Raw genomic sequence first — 18554 nt, 5'->3', positions numbered from 1 at the left:
AACTTAATTTTTATATTGTTGCTATGGGTAACTATTGATTGTGAAAGATTGAATTGTAATTATATACAGGAAATATCAATTAAATGTACCATGTTTTTGTTTGTGCAAATGCTTTTTATATGATGACAAAAAACTTTCGTTGTTAAGCTCAAGAAAGACGAAAAGTTGGAAAAAAGGTTCAATTACACTTTCGTGGGCACGTTGGCAAGTATAAACATGGTTGTCAAATCGATCAGTTGATAAGCCAGTTCTGCAACTAGAAATATATCTGTTTATACGTAATCTTAAATTATTAGTTTTACCAGTATATGTTTGTTTTTTGCATGTTAAACATTTTAGGTAATAGATTATTTATAATAGAAAATTTGAAATTTCTTTAATTGAATTAAATGACTTTATTGGATTTACAATAGATTTTGGAAAGGAATTTATAAAAAATGGTAGTACCTACAGTGTAATTAACTTTTTAGACATAACAATCATTCTTAAAAATTATAATAAAATTCAAACAGACATTTACTATAAAGAAACTAACAGCCATGACTATTTAAACTATAACAGCCATCATCCATTTCACATTAAAAAGAATATTCCTTATAATTTAGCTAAAAGAATAATTGTTTTTACATCTAATTATGAAATCGAAAAATTACGCCTAATCGAACTAAAGACATGGTTAAAAGATTGCGAATACCCTGATGAAATTATTGAAAAAGCATTCCATAATGCAAAACTACAAGGATCAGCACCAAAAAAGGAATCTAAAGAAATATTTCCTTTAGTGACAACATTCTATAGTAATCTCAATTGCCAACCTTTTATAAGAGAAGCTAACCATTTGCTCAAAGTATCTTATAATAAAAGAATTAAAAAATTTTTTTTCTAATATTCACCCGGTATTAGCTTTTAAACAACCTCCTAACTTACTAAGAAGACTTACTTCTTCAAATATTGAAGTAACTAGTAAGAAGATCGGCATATTCAAATGCAAAGATATTCGGTGCAAAGTTTGCAAACTATACCTTCAAGAAGTAGATAAGTTTAAAACATCTAACGGAACCATTTGGAAAGTGAAAAGTCACATCACATGCAACAGCAAAAATGTTATCTATTACCTAAAATGTTGCAAAAACAAACATACTGGTAAAACTAATAATTTAAGATTACGTATAAACGGACATATTTCTAGTTGCAGAACTGGCTTATCAACTGATCGATTTGACAACCATGTTTAACTTTTCGTCTTTCTTGAGCTTAACAACAAAAGTTTTTTGTTATCATATGAAAAGCATTTGCACAAACAAAAACATGGTACATTTAATTGATATTTCCTGTATATGATTACAATTCAATCTTTCACAATCAATAGTTACCCATAGCAACAATATAAAAATTAAGTTATTTTTGTTTTTAATACAAATATCTTGTATAATACTAATAACGGCACTACTGATGATTATTTGAAAGGCCTCTAGTGCTAATAGTTTTAAAAAATATATAAAAAATATTTTGTATTGGTAATTTTGTTTGGTAATTATATTGTTTTTAATAAAAACATTGTGAGAAAAAAGAATTACTGGATTTTCTATTTGTTTCACTGTTCTGACTATTTTTGAATTTATTTGGTTAAATATCATACTTCAAGTTTATATATATATATATATATATATATAATATATATATATATATATATATATATATATATATATATATATATATATATATATATATATATATATATATATATATATATATATGTTTAATAAAAGGTTTTAAAATGTTAAATTAAAATGCTTGTTAAAACATGTAATGTTAACTTGATTTATAATTTTCAAATTCTGAATAATTAATAAGTTTCAAATATCATTTGTATTATTTGTCATAATACCATAAACTAATAAAGATTTTTGACATGCTTAAATTGAAACTGTTATTACACATAATTAATAAGCATCTAAGCATACAAGCAAATAACTAAGCATTACATTTTTTTATATATTATGTAGACATTTTTTCTGGAAATTGTATATGCATTTTCTGATTTAATTATGGATAGATTTAGTATAGTATGCACAGGGTGCATATAAAATTTCCATTTATTTAGTTCTTGTAACATGCTGACTTATTTATTCTATGTTTTATACTCATATAATTACCTCTAACTCTTTGTATTATATTATGTAAAAGTTGCTTCTAACCCTTTATACAACTAATGTAAAAGTAGTGTGTATACACTTATATGTACAATGTATGTACGCTTTACTAGAAATTAGTCGATACAATCACTAATACATTTATGTTGAACCTTATATTATGTAAGGTAATAACATTAATACTATTAATATTATATAATCATATTATAATAAATGTACTCACATTGATGCATATCCCTCTGTATCAGTTTCTCACTTATTTATGTTTAAAATTTATTAAATTAATAAAAGTAATGATAAAATAATATATTTAAACTTTGAAGATATAGATATAGATATGTTTGAATTAAAAAAAAATCAAAACTTAGTTTTGATTTTTTTTTTTTTATTTTTTTTTTTTAATTTTTATAAATTTGTTTTGGTATAAGGTTGCATTTCAATATTTATTAGCATCAAATATAACTATTTTATTTAACATACTCTTCAGGAGCAGGTATTTTGATACTTGAGATAACTAAATTCCAGGCATGGAGCAACTCCGAACATTTATGTATTTATACTTATGTCAAGTAAACATGCTTTTTAGAAAGTTTAATGAATAAAGCCTAGGATCAAAAAACCCCAAAATTTTTATGACATCTCCCCAAAATGTGAGAGCAACAAGTTAATAAAATATTTCTTTTACTATTTTCAATTTATATTCATTGATAAATTTTAAAATTCAGTAAATAATCTCTGGGCATTCGAAAATTTTGACCTTAAAAATTTTTTACCCTCTTAAATAGAGGGACGTCAAATTTTTTATTGTTATAATTTAGTAAAAATTTATTTTATCATCTTGTTGCTTTTATGTTTGGGGCAGGTGCTGCCAAAATTTTAGGGTTTTTTTTTCCAGGCTCTAAACATCACAATTTTTTTGCAAAGCATCCTTATTTGAAATAAGTATAAACACGTTTTATAGAAACTTTAAAAAAATCTTTTACAGTTTGCAAGCAATGAGTTTGCTTTAACTTCTTTCCTACATTTGCCAGGGCCACTTTACTGTATTTTCTGACAAGGGGTCTTTACTTAAGATACTTTTCTAGGTTTAGGATAAGTTTTTTTTATTATTCAGCAGTAGCTTTTCGGTTTGTCTTGAAAAAATTGACTCTCAAAGGTCTCTTTACATGTCTTCAGATTTTCCAACAGTGTCATGTCACAATTAACTAATTTGTGTTTTGCCTTTTATTACTCTTATGTTATTTTATACTTAAGTTTATTTGTAGTAAGATAACAGTTCAATATTTTATGTTGTACTTAAGTTTATTTGCAGTAAGATAACAGTTCAATATTTTATGTTGTACTTAAGTTTATTTGCAGTAAGATAACAGTTCAATATTTTATGTTGTACTTAAGTTTATTTGTAGTAAGATAGCAGTTGAATATTTTGTTGCCAAATTGTATTACTTTTTTCAAATATGGAATATATATGATATAATATATATTAATAAAAAAATGTATATAGTTAAAAGAATCCCCCCCTCCCTCCCTCCTTAACCCCCTAATTTACAATTGTTAACATTAAAACAATTTTTATATGTTTTAATTTTTTTATTTTAAGGTTTTTTTTTTTTTTTTACTGAAAATTAAAGTTAACTTAGAATATAAATATGGAGGAATCTGAAAATGAACAAAAACTTTTCTCTATGGAATCATATGAAGATTTAGATTGGGACGGATTGCTTTATGTATGCAAAGAAAAGGAAGAACAACTTAATCTAGCTGGAGCATGTGGTTTAAAATTACATGAACAATTGATTGAAACTCAAATGTATATTGATGAGATGAGAGTCCAGCATGAAGCTGAAATGGAGGTTTTTAAGCTGTTCGTTTTTGGTACTATAATCATTTAGAGACAATTTTTGTTCATGCTATTATGCGCTTTTTATTTTTGTAACACTTTTCTTAAAAATTACTTTTTTTTCTTTTTATAAATCTTATAAATATTTAAAAAATATAAATTAGCTTTTGATTTATAATTATGCTAAAAAAACATTTATAAGATTATAAATGTTATTAAAAACTTAACTTTTTAATAACATTTATAATCTTGTGTGTTTAGAAAAACAAAAAAATGTAAAATTACAGTATATAACATAAACAACATATTTTTCTAAATTATAAAATAATTAAAAAAAAATAAATAAAGATATCAGATCCAAGCACATTCAAATAAAGACAAGAAAATAGTTTTTTTCAGACATAGACAACACATTTTTATTAAATACAAAATTTTTTAATATATTCCAGATTTAAAGATACCTAAAATTGCTTACAGATTATATTTTATGATGAAACGAGGGTGCAACTGTGATGCTAATAAAAGTCAGTTGAAAGGATTTGGTTTTGATTTAATGTTTATTCAATAACATTGAATTTTTGTTGAAATAAGATGTTAACTCTTTTTTATTCTCTCAAATCATTTCAACTTTATGTTCCATTTAATATGCTCAAGCTAATACATTCATAAAACACACCTTAATGTATATAATACAATATTATATTAATGTAAATAATTACTAAAGTAACACCCAGGACCATATTTATACCCTCGGGACCCTAGGCTGAATTAATTTTTGGGGCTCTCAAAAATATTTTAAATGAAAAACTATTATACAGTGTATATAGCATCAAACCGTTCTTTGTTTGCTTTTTTATTTTCAATTTTTTAGTTTAGCGCTACGGCTTTTATATAGATTTGTTCTAGAATTCCTTTGTGCAAAATGAATCTCCAAGGGATTTAGTGTTGCAATCATTAATGATTATGTAAGTAGAACTTTACAAAATTTTAATAATTTTTCAGAGGGATTTGTTGTGTAGCAAAGCAGAAGTGAGATCCTTTTCAAGCTCAAATGCCCCCTCCAAGCAATCAGAGAGTGTTGGCTTCTTATCATGACAAAAATAAATGGCAGTATCACCAGCGAACAACTCCACCTTAGATGTAAGAATATCTGGAATATCATTAATGTAAATTAAAAAGAGTATAGGGCCAAGGATTAAACCTTGAGGAACTCCTGAAGTGACAGGATAGGAAGAAAAGTGCTGTCCATTGAGGACAACTTTTATACTGTGATTGGAAAGGAATAACTCAATAATCTTAAAGATTTTACCAGATACACCAAAAGAAGAAAGTTTATGGTGAAAATGCTAAACTTTATCAAAAGCTTTAGAAATGTCAAGAGTGATAGCCTTAACCTCTCCACCTCTATCTAATGCACGATAAAACCTATCGGTTATTACTGTTAGCAAATCAGCTGTAGAACGAGAATATCGAAATCCATATTGATGATCAGAAAGTAAGTTATTAGATTCAAGATGAGAGATGTAAAGTGTAAGGAGAAGTGTAAAGATTCAAAAACCTTGCTTATGATAGTAAGATAACTAATGGAACGGTAGTTAGACGAGCCAGATCATTCTCCAGAATTTTTGAAAATAAGAATAACAGATGCCTCTTTTCAGTATGCCGGAAACAAGACTCTAATAAGCACTTGTTAAATAGTTTTGAAAGTATGGATGACAGCTCTGGAAAACACTTCTGCAAGACTACAATAAGTATGTTGTCTGGAACACAAGCTGTTGAAGAGTCTAAGCAGGAAATCACTTTCATTGTCAAGCAATGGATCAACCTGTTTGACGGGTATATCATGTTGGACTTGTTTTTAACATAAATCTGCTGTTAAAGCCTAGATTACCTAAGCTCCGTACATTGTTATTGTACATGTGCACAGTTGTTATTAAATAAATAATTAAAGAGTTTGCTATATAGATGATGTTTGTAGTCTGATAATTTAAAATATGTCACTTAATCGATCGAACACCTATAAGTTGGACTAAGGAAAAATTAGATACTCAGAAATATGGATGGAATTGGCCTCAGGTATGTTGTGACAAAATTTTAAGTTACGCGTTGTCCTATTGAAATGATTTGTTTTGGTTTATTTACCAATTTAAATAATACATGCAGTTTAGCAACATAGATGCATTAATTATTCATTAATTATTCAAGTGCAAATGCACTGCTATTAATATTAGTATTGGTTAACAAATTATTATAAAATAAAAAGAACTTATTATGAGAGTTATATAGTGTATATAAGAGTATTTTTGTTTAAAATTTTTGTTTTTTCTTAAAATGATTATTGATCATTAGTTAAAAGTTTATTGCAATTTTCTACTTTTTTTTCTTCCCAGAAAATGGTGCAGGAAATGTTTGAACTTCGCATTAAGTTAGAGGCAAAAGATAAATCTCTTTCCATTCAGCAACAAGAATTTGAAAATTTTCAAAATCATCTGACAAAAAAGTTTAAAGATGAAGAGGAAGAATTAAAAAATCAACACAAAAAAGAAATTAATGCAATGAAAAAAGCAAATGAGCTTCTTAATTCCACTAATGAACAGGTTGTTTTTTTAAAATAAAATTATTAATTTTTTTTTTTTTGATTTTCAAATCACGGTGTCAAAAAAATAACTTTATAGCTCAAAAATGATGACTTATAGTTCTAAAAGGTTTTAAAAATTAGGCTTTGGAACAATTTAATTGTTTGGCTTTAATTTATTGAAAATTTTTATTTGTTTTTTTTCTAAAGGATGTTGATATAGTTGACCAATAATTGTAGAGTTTTATTTGCCAATCATTAAGTTTGATATTTCTAATGATGCTATGTAGATCAAGTGATAATGTGTTGTTATATTAGTAATGATACCTGAAGGAAATGAGCTAGTTTTATAGCGATTTTTAAATTTTAGTATTGAACCTAATATATTTATGATAATAAATGAGTTTTTAACACTGTCATTTTATTACAAATTGTTGCTATCTACATATTCCAGCTTTTTGGCTGTCAGTATTGCTACGATATATCTTTAGATACTTATCGTAACATTGTAGCTAGCTACAACCTAATGACAAATCTGTAGCTTGTCAATGGCTACTTATTGCAGCCTCGTAACTTGTGATATTATTATGATATATTGATAGCTGCAAATCATAGGTGTTATGTGATAAAATATATATTAATAACATTAATATTTATTATATCATATATATAGCTACAGCATAATAACAAATCTAAAGCTAGTTGATAGCTACATATTCTGATTTTTTAGCTAGGATTGTTGCTATGAAATATTAATAGCTGCATATCATAGCTTTGTTGCAAGCTTCTACATAACAACAATACCATGTGACTTAAGCCACTTATTGCAATACTGATATGTGTATACATATCGTATGTTTTCACTGAGTGATTTTAAAACAATATTTTGGTCGCTACATATTGTAGCTTAGTTGCTAAAACATAGTTATAAATCTATAAGTCGGTATTGTTAGGTAAAAAGTTGTGGAGAAAACACAACATTTTAGCTGGCCAATTTTAATTGATTAGTAATAAATGATTAGTATAACAATTAGTCTATCTATTCAATAGCTAATGTAGCATTGTAGCTATTAGCATGATTGTTTTAGATAAGACTACCAAAATAATAAAAAGCAAAAAAAATACAACCAAAAGCAAAAAATGATTAAAGGTTGGGTGGTATAAATCGAAATCTGGTGGTTTATAACCATTCTTCTAAAACTAAACTTGGCCAGCCATGCAAGCTGCTCCTCTAAACAGTCTTTTACAAGAGCCTTTAGTTTTTGCGTGAGCTATTGGAATATTCATAAAAGAATTGCTTATTAAATACAAAATTTGATTTTATACTCATTACAAAAATATCCTTGTACTGGTAATGTTACTAGAGTATATACATAATGAGCGTCATTTATTGAGCCAAAAAAAATTGTTCAGGTAAGTGTTTTCTTTGGGTTTTCACACCAGCTATCCATTTATTCATTAAGTACTTATTCGATAAAAAGCAAACAGGTCAATTTGAAATCTAAACTTTGTTTTTTGATTAGATGTACTTTGCACAAGAGTTTGTTATTTATCTAATCAATATCTAAAAGTAAAGAAAAAAAGAAAGTGGTTTATATTCATGACAAAATTATACTTTTGCTTGAGCCATCAATTGCTCCTGTAAATCACTTTAGGGAAGTGTGGGTAAAAGCGAGAACTAAAGCTATTGTTTACCGCTGAGGCTTGAATATATAAAAATAGAATGTGAATTTTTGCTAAATAATCGCTAGCTTTCTAGTTAGTGATCCTCATGGCCAAATCGCTGTCTTTATTGTTACAAATATTGCTAGCTAGTCGTTAGTCGATTTCCTACTGGGATGCTCTCTAGATTATGTGATGTATATTTAGTTAAAGTGAATGATACTTTTAGTAGTGTGATTCTGTTTTTCTGAAGCATTTAGTAGGGCTTAATGATTTACAACACAGTTTATAATTATTATTTTTTTTTTAGTTAAAACTGAGCGAGAGTCAAACAAGACAATCTATTGAACAACTAAATAGCAAAATTTATGAATTACAGACATGTAATCAACAACAACGACAAATTTCTAGCACCACCAACAATGACTCTGAGCTGTTTGAAATACAAGAAAAATATTATGCTCTGGAAGAAACACTAGAAACTAAAGAAAATCTAATAAGGAATATAGAAAATACAATTCAGTCTTTAAAACTTGTTCTGCAAGCAAAAGAAAAAGAAATTGAATCATTGCGTAAAGAATTAGAGGAATCAGAAATTCAATCAACTAGTTACTTTAATCATCTTCAGGTTTTTTTTTAATTTTATTGCCATGGTCACACTATGATCAGTAAACACAGAGTTGTCATTTACTGGGTAGTAAACGACACTTTTTTAAAATATTGATTCAACTTGTACAATATTGACTAACATTAGACAATATTGCAAAATTATAACCAATGCTAAATAAATGTATATATGAAAAGGGTTGAAGTGTATGCCAAAATTTGCATAAAATTATATATAAAAAAAGTTTGAATATTTTTGATAATTTTGTTTGAATGATTTAATAATATTTAAATTTGTGATTAAAAGATTTAAAACTTTCAAAAAAAATATTACCCTACAAGTAATCTTGTGACACACTTAAATGCATATCACTAAAAACATAAAAACGATAAAGTATTTAGTAAATTGTATATCTTAAAAAATGCATTACTTTTAATAAAAAAGACAAAGAAATGAAATTTAGTATAAATAATATTAATAACAATAATAGACAATTTCGAAGCACCCAATATATGTTTAATTAGACTATTTATAAATGCATTACATAAAATTAAAATTCTGAACACTTTTTTCTTATTTAATAATCCTATAATAAACGTTGTAAATACGTTTAAATCTTGTCTTTTAATGGAGGTTTGTTCTAAACAATAATCCTGGATTTCAATCTGAATGGATCATAAACCAAAACTAAACATTTTGTCTAATTGCTGTTTTGACATAACAAACACTAATGTATTTAATATTGTCCCTCTCTTATATACTTTTAAAATTGTAGGAGGTTAATAAAATTTTTGTTCTTTTGTTTCTAAGCTTAGCATTTATTTGCAAAAATTGAAAAGAATAGAAGTTTTCATAAAATGTAAATTGCAGTGTAAGTATCTAGTGTCGTACACTGTACATTTAAAATAATGAAGTATTGGAGTAAGTGAGGCTCTTTATCCTTGATGAAGACAACTTACCTAGGACGAAGGAAAATCTGATATAAAAACATTAGGTGTTAAACTAAACTCTGACCAACCTGCATTTTTATTTCTAAAGATTTTAAATTACTATATTATTTTCTTATTTTCTTGGAATATTTTAATTTTAGAGAACTCGAAAGGAGTCATGTGAATTACAAACAGAATTAGACAATTTGAGAGCTGAGATGAAAAGCTCTGGTCATTTCCAATCTGGAAACTCTTTATTTGCAGAGGTGATGCTTTTATATAATAATTAAAATTTTTTATTTTTTTTATATAAAACTCTACGAAAAGAAATTGTTGAAAGATAATCAAAAAAATAGTCTTCAGATAGAGTCAAAAAAAATGTGGAATATGTCAAAGTTATAACTTTTGGGTATAAAAAAGGTTATGAAAGCATTAACATCAACAAACACTTAAAAAATGTGTTCAATAATCATTGAATATTTTAAACAGGAAATATTTGTTCATAGGTTGAAGACAAGCGGTTGGAAATGGAAAAGAAGTTATTATCAATGAAAGTAAAGCATGAATCTTTACAAAAATCGTATAATTTTTTAAAATCCCAAAACCACTCAATGAAGGTAATTTTTTATTATAAAAGTTTGTGCTATTACATTTTTATTTTTATCTTTAATCAATTGTTAAATTGATTAAAATTAGACACAAATTACTGCTTTGCTTCAAATGAATGCAGGCAAAGCGGATGGAGAAAGAATTTTGCAACTTGAGAGGGCTTTATCTCAAGCCAGATCAGAAGCTCAAGAGCTCTCTAAAAAGTTAAAAGAGACTGAAGATGGTCATGTAAGTTTTTTGTTTTGTTTGAGAAGTGTTCATTTAGTTTTAATAGTTAATGATTTGTATTTTGTTCTAGGACTTTTGCATTCTAGCTATCTGTAATAAGGTACATGAATAAATAAATAAAAATGTGTGTGAAAAAAAAAACTATAATTAAAAAGCCTTTTTATTTTAAGGCACTTTCATCAGAGGATTTATTGAATGTTGCAAAAGATTTACCTGAGTTTCAAAGTACTAAAGATATTATCAATTTTCTTTCTATACAACTCAAGGAACAAAAGTAAATATGTTTTTGCTTGCATTCTATTATTGTATTTTTTTGCTTGCATTCTAATAGCGTATTTTTTTAAATAAATTTAATATAATCCATATAACAGCAATATTAGTTGTTTTTTTTGTTTTTTTTTAATGATAATTTACAATAATAATAATACTAGGGTCACTATTTATATTTTGGCAAACATATTTTTGTTGTTTTTCAAAGTACTCGCCACGATGATTGATACACTTTTGCATGCGCTTAAACCAACTTTCAAAGCATTTATTCCATTCCGAATGAGGTATCTCCAAAACATGATTTTTGAACGCTTCAATAGCTTCTTCTGGCGATGAAAATCATACACGCAGTTTATTCTTCATGGATGGGAACAAAAAGAAATCATTGGGTGCCAAATCAGGGCTGTACAGTGGATGACCCATCAATTTCGATGTTTTGAGTGCTCAAATAGTCTCTTGTTTGAGCCGATGTGTGAGAGCTTGCATTGTCATGATGAAGAACAATCCAACGTCTCTTGTTTGTTTTCCTTATTTCACCAAAGATTTCTGGCAAACAGATAGTTGTGTACCACTTAGAATTTACTGTTCTACAATCCTCTAGAGGCACTGTTGCAATATGACCAGGTTTTCCAAAGAAACAGGCCACCATTTTCTTTGAAGTGCTTTGTGCGCAAACAACTTTTGTTGGATTTGGTTCATCTCGGAACACCCATACAGTTGACTGCTGCTTACTTTTGGACTCATATGAATATATCCATGATTTTTCACCTGTCACAATTTTATAAATGTCTTTTGAAGCACCACAATTGCATTTCTTAGGCATTCCTTTGCACCAATCAACATGAGCTTTTTTTTTGAGCGATTGTCAAATTATGTGGGACCCAATGCGAACATAACTTTTGCACAGCTAAGTGTTCATGTAAATTCACATATATGCTGGTAGAACTAATGCTTAGGGATACCTCAATCTCACAATAGGTTACATGACGATCTTGCTTAATCATTTCGTGCACAGCATCGATGTTTTCTGGCACTACAGTCGATTTTGGACAACCTTCACAAAACTCGTTGGACAGCAAACTACGACCGCGATTGAATTCACTATACCAGCGATACGCAGTGGTTTTTGATAGAGCTTCATTGCCAAAAGTCAAATTAAGTTGATTGACGCACACTTGTTGTGATAATCCACGCTGAAAGTCGTAAAAAAATCATCGCACAAAAATGTTCACGATTTAGTTCCATTTTTTGCCGAGACGAAACTTTCAACTAAATATAAAATAAACAAATAGCGTCCATATGACAAAATGTTCTGAGTACGTATATCGTCAAAAATGTCAAACTTTATGATGGAACCGTCAGATGGACTCACACGACATCAGTGTTGCCAATTCCCGAAATATAAATAGTGACCCTCGTAATAATAGTAATAATAATAATAATAGTACAGTTAACTCCCAGTAAGTCGAGCACTGGTTAACTGAATAACTCTTATTTTCTCGAACTGTTTCATTTGGTCCTTTGAAATCATCTAACCAATTACTATTAAAATACTCCACTTAAGTCAAACCTCGGATAACATAAACTTTGTTAAGTATTTTGTCTCCTTACAGCAAATTTCTTAGGGTAACTTGAACTTTTTGTATGGGAATTAAAGATGTCGACATAATTAGAATATTTTTAAAAAAAGAAGTTGTTCATATTAAACATAAATAACTGTAACCAAATATTATTTAGTTGCATTTAAATCTGAATAGAATAGATTGTTATCAGACGTAAAATAATGTTATAATAAAATTGTTAAAATATAAATAATGATAAAACCATTAAAAAAAACAATTATTTTATAGTTTAATGAATATCTAATTAAAAGATCATTACCTTCTAGACGTAATTTTATTACCAAATAATAAGGAATTGATTGTGTTGCTAAACTTTTTCTAATGTTATATTTTGACTGTACTGCGTGAATACAATCCGTTACTTTCATTGAGACATAGTATAATGGTGTAAATTTAATGTGTATATTTTAACATTGAATAAAGAGAAATCGCCTTAACTCAAACTAATATTTCATATCTAATACCTTTTTTATTTTTTAATCTCTTTCTTAGGTAATTAACTTTGTGACTCGTTTTCTCAGACAACCTCTAACCTTCATTCTTTGATTTTTGTCTTGCCTCATGCCCTGAGTTTTGCTCAGTTTTTTCTTGTTTTACTTTGGGTATTTTGTACCATTTGTACAGATCCATGATCTCACTCACTAAAACATATATCTTCTGCTTCTTCTACATCAGATTTACCCATTTCACTTCTTGCTATTAATTTAAAGATGACTAGGATTCCTTTTGTGATTTTCTTTATGATAATTCTTGAGCTGATATCTTTTGTCTTGCTTCAAATTGCACTTCCTAGATAATCTCCTGGATTCTTGCAGGCATGGAAGTTTTTTTTCTGCTTCTTGCTGTTTCAAATCAAGTCTCATTTCCATGTATTATCTAATTTTTCTTTTTATCTTTTTCTCAAGAAAAATACACAAGAAATGTCTTTTTACATTGCAAGAAATATTTATAATTATATATATAATTTTACTGCATAATATTTCTTCTGAAAATATCATGCCCTTAAATGTAATTATCATTTAAAACCCTGTTTTATTGCTTAGGGTGCCATGCAGTATCTATGACTGATTCATATTCTCTATTCAAGTTTAAAACTTGATGGTAGCGCCTAAAAAAAAACAAAATACATCTTTACCATGTTTTATGTGCATAACTTGAATTATGACTTCATAAAAATTTAAGAAGTTGTCAAAAAAAAAAGCTCAAATAAATTTTTATCTCAAAAGTATTTATATTAAAGCTAAAGGGAATTTAAAAAATATATTAATAAACATTTCAATTATAACTTTTTTTTTTTTTTTTTTCAAAAAAACAATCAGTGCTGCTGGTTTTTCAAAAAAACAATCAGTGCTGCTGAGGTTTTCTATAAAAAAACTGCAAAAACTGCAAGTTTTTCAAAAAAACAATCAGTGCTGTTGAGATTTTCTATAAAAAAAAAATGGTAATTACATATTGTTGTCATAAATAATGATTGTGGAAGTATGTTTTTGATTGTGAAGATGCTTTTCAACCAATAGCAACTTCAAGGAAGGATAAAAGTTGGACAAAAGGTTCATTATTAAGGACATGTTGACAGGTTTAAACAAGGTTTTCAAATCTATTAGTTTATTTGTCAATTTGCAACTAGAAATATGTTTTTTTATTAAAAAAATTTAAATGGCTAGTTTCACCAGTGTACAACTTAATTCAGAAAGTTGTATAAGTTATATAGAAACATATAATGTAATGTTGTTAACCTCTATACGAGTATTCCACATAATCATGATTCAACAGATAAATGATTTAAACCTGAATTTATAATCGAGTCAGCATCTCTTATTTAAAAAAATAATAATTTCATAATTAATGAACAATTGTTTCACCAAAATACAGGTACAGTCGCAGGTATAAATTTTGCATTTGATTGTGTTGTTAAATTCAAGATAAGATATCAAAGGTTAGTTAAAGATTTTGCTAATATTAAGAAGAATGATTTAAGAAGATTTTAAGAAGAAGGTCAATATCTAGAGGAGTCAGAGCGGTCTCCTGATTTTTTTAAATTGGACCACGAATGCCGTTTTCTAGCATGCTGGAAAACATTTCAGTTAAATAATTTAGATTGAGATAATGTGATAGAGTTCTGAAGAACACCTTTTTAATGTGAAAGGAATATTGTCTGGGCCACAAACAGTAGAAGAGTTTAAGTGATAAACAACTTAAGCAAAGGAACTAGTAGTGGTTTGGATGTCTAGCAAATGGTTAAACTGTTTTGGGATAAGGAGGAGTGGTTTTTAGATTCAGGAGATGAATTAGAGGAAGAGTTGTTTGCAGATACTTTTGCCTTATCCTTAGGAAAAGTTATAAGATCAAGTAAGAGATGGAATGTTAGACTTTTATTTATTTTTGGGTTTTAAATGGTTTTTTTCTAGAACTCATTTTCTAAAATGCCGAGATTTAGTAATCTGAGAATCATGGACCTCAGACATCTTTATTGCATCTCTATCATGGACCTCGGGCATCTTTTTGCAATAATAAAATCATGTTTGTTCTTCATAGAGTTTTGCGGATGAAAAAAATATGAAAATTATGAATATGAGCAGCTGTACAAAAATGAGAAAATTATGGGAAAATTTTTGATTCCTGATTCTAGAAGATTATGTCTGATTCCTGATAAGTTGCATTAAAACCAAATTATACAGTGAGCATTAAAGTCACCAATAACAACAATAACACCAATAACAACAATAACAAAAAGTATTATAAAAAAATATCAACATTCAACTAGATCTGCAATTAGTGGATTAACTAAGTATAAAAAAATGGTAAATGTAATTAAATTATTTTCTCTTGACTGCCTTTCTCTTTCCTTTCCATTTTGTCTTTTGTACAGGTTAACGCCAATCCCCCCTCCTTCAATAAAAAGAACGGCTGTATTTTCCTATATTTTAGACCTACACTCTATATGTCCTATAGGATGTGGGCCCCTTATATGTTCTTCTTTAATTTAAAAATGCTTACGATCTACAATGAAAAGAGTAATGAAGTTGGTACATGTGCAAGTTAGAAAAAAATAAATGTGTAACATTAACGTCAAAAATGTTCTCAAATTATTTGAACAAAAATTCAGATATATTATAAAAGCTTCTTTGAAGATGAAGAAGACTTCTTTGCTTATCTATTTATCAGTAGTTACAGAAAAAAGTCCAAACATAAAGAAACCCAGAAGTGATACAACTTTAAAAACTTTTCTTGTATGTAGTATTATAACTAATATTCTAATAAATATTTAAACAAAATTTGTTTTTGTAAAAGATTATTCAATATTCTTTTTTGTAAGTAACGAGAACCATCTGAATGTTGTACAAAAAGATATATTAAAGCCGATAAAAATTAGATATCACTATTTGAGTCACAGCATTCTAATTATACAAAATATTTTTAACGTAATACTCAATGGTTATAATTTATTATTATTTTATTGTTTAAAGGAACTGTACCCTGTTGCGCTCGTTAAAAAGATCGTATCCAAAAAAAAAAAATGCGCAAGCTAACTATGTAATTGTATGTTTTATGGTTTAAAAACGCTTATTAGTTATATTATAAGTGTTATATAGTTATTAAATTTTATTTATCATTGTTTTATCTACCTGTTGTAGATTTCTATATTAGATAAAAACCAATAGTGTCACTAGTTTTGTGTTATGAAAATAATTAATTTTTAATTCTAATTATTATTATGGGTTATTAATCTGATAAATATTATATAAGACATTTTTTGTTAACAAAGGAAATTGGTAATAAAGTTGCGTGAAGAGCTAGATCATACCCACATGATTAAACTTGCAGAGAGTGACAAATTACAGATTGCAGAACAAAAACTTCACGAATCTAGTGTGCTTGCTGAAAAATTTAAAAGCCAAAATATGAAATTGAGGTTAAATTTAGAAGAAACTAAAAACAAACTGTTAGGAGGTGTTTTTATGATATTTTAATCCCAATTATTTATATTTGACGTTATAAATTAGATTCCTATATTTTTACATTTATGACGTTATCAATTGGGTTCCTATATTTTTACGTTACATTTATTTTTTTAGAAACCCATAAGCGACAACTTATTGAGAAAAAATTTAATTACGATTCCACTGATGATGTTATTCCTGTCGGAGTTTTAAATGACGAACAATCGACTAAAAGTAACAATGACTTGCCGTTTACTTTAGCGAAAGGAAAAGAATTTTCAAATGAAAAAACATTTAAAAGTAACGAGATAGCAAAAAACAAAAATAAGCAAAAAAATGACACTTCATTTCAGTGGAATCTTTTACCAAATGAAGTGCTCAAAGAACTCGGCATGGAGAAAAAGTTACTCTCTCAAAATAAAGAGATTGATTCAAAATCTGCAGTCAGTCTACATATAGGAAAAAATATCGAAAACACTATATCTCCCATTAAGGAAAACCGATTTCGGTTAGTAAGTTTTAAAGATGAGACAGAAATTATACCTTCTTCGCCGAAATCCGAGGTAAAAATTTTCAAATATAATAAAGAATAATAATAATGATAGTATAAGTAATTTATAACGAAATTCTTAAGCACCTGCAAGCAGGGTAATTAATGAAACCCCGCTGTGGCGTCAGTTCTTTTTTTGTAGTATAAGTTAAAAAATAGGTTGAGTTGATTTTTGAAGGCGTTGACTGATACGATACAATTATTACAATAAAAAAAGATACAATAGAGATTAGTAGAAAATTCCAATCAGGTACAATGCAATTGCAGAAGAACTCTCTTTGCGCACAATAAGCTACTGCTTGAATTTGAAATCGATGGCATTGCTAAGAAAAAGCAAATGCTTTTACTCATCATTTTTAGAGTAATTGCTCAGCTTTACGTGCTTACGTTGCTTGAGCAATTTTGCTCAAATTTTTATTCATGTAAAGCTGAACAATTGAGAAAAAATTTAAAATACTTAAGATTAATTAGCATTTAGAATAGAACTTTTAATTAATTGTCAAGATCTTTTATTTTATTGTCGTTAAAATTTCCAATAACATTTTTGTAGGTTTCAAAAGAGTCGCCTAAAATTATAGAGCAGAAAGAAAACTTTCAGAAATCTCCAGTTTTTTCAGAAATTGAAGAAAAGTCTTCGAAAACTTTTCAAGGAAAAAAGTTGCATAACGAGGAGGATTGTAAGCTACAATAATTGTTTTCACAACAAACCAATCATATTGTAGCTTTTAAAATTTCATCGAAAAAATGTAGTGCAGTTTTTTTAGGGTATTATATCTTTTGATATCTTTATAACTTTGGTTATATCTAACCAAACATATCTAATAAGTTTTCAAATGTGCTGTATTTATTAATATGTTTGTACATGTGAAGCGTGAATTATTTTTGAAAAAAATATTACTTTTTATTCACAAAGAAAAATAATAATACATTTAAAAGTTTAGAATTAAAAAAAATTCAAACCTTTAAATAGCATTTTTCAAATCTTGTCAATTTTTGTGTCGTTAGTTAATTTATTATCAATTTATTGTTGATCAGTTGCTGTTTATTCGATAGTTGATGTCTATTTTAAAGGAGTTTGAAGAATTAACCGTTAAGTTGGTACTTTAAATTGATCGGTTGAAGTTGTCTGCAGTTTTAATTGTTAAATATCTGACAATTGATGACAGGTCAATTAAGTTGCCTGCAGATATATATAGGGAGTTTCACAAATTTGAGTCTAATTCCTTATTTATCTCTCCAAAAATTTGAAGTTTTAAATAGTCATTATTTTAGTTTTACTCTCTAAAGTACTTCAAACAATTCAAAATATTTTTTTTTAGTTTGATATTTCTTATTAATAAGTAGGCAGTGGCGGATCCAGCATTTTTTGATCTTTGAGATAGCTAACTTCCAGACATGGAGCTAACTCCAAACATTTATATGTTTATACTTATATCAAATAATGAGGGTTTGCAAAAAATTGCGATGGTTGGAGGCTGGGAACAAAAAAGCCCCAAAATTTTTGCAACACCTGCCCCAAACGTGAGAGCAATAAGTTGGTGAAATATTTTTTGTACTATTCTTAACTA

General features: G+C 27.6%; 1 protein-coding gene across 1 annotated transcript; it reads left to right on the top strand.

Annotated features, from left to right (window-relative positions):
• The first annotated feature begins 3738 nt into the window (after positions 1-3738).
• On the top strand, positions 3739-17775 carry LOC100202223 (protein Spindly). The gene is made up of 10 exons (XM_065811176.1): positions 3739-4006; positions 6384-6590; positions 8541-8858; positions 9928-10032; positions 10273-10383; positions 10463-10603; positions 10774-10877; positions 16262-16446; positions 16572-16999; positions 17537-17775. The coding sequence occupies exons 1-10, from the start codon at positions 3803-3805 to the stop codon at positions 17675-17677; spliced, it is 1944 nt and encodes a 647-aa protein (XP_065667248.1). The 5' UTR covers positions 3739-3802; the 3' UTR covers positions 17678-17775.
• Positions 17776-18554: the final 779 nt, after the last annotated feature.

Source organism: Hydra vulgaris, chromosome 12, assembly GCF_038396675.1.
Source record: "Hydra vulgaris chromosome 12, alternate assembly HydraT2T_AEP".
In the NCBI taxonomy this organism is placed as follows: Eukaryota; Metazoa; Cnidaria; class Hydrozoa; order Anthoathecata; family Hydridae; genus Hydra; species Hydra vulgaris.
This window is presented reverse-complemented; position numbering and strand designations above follow the sequence as displayed.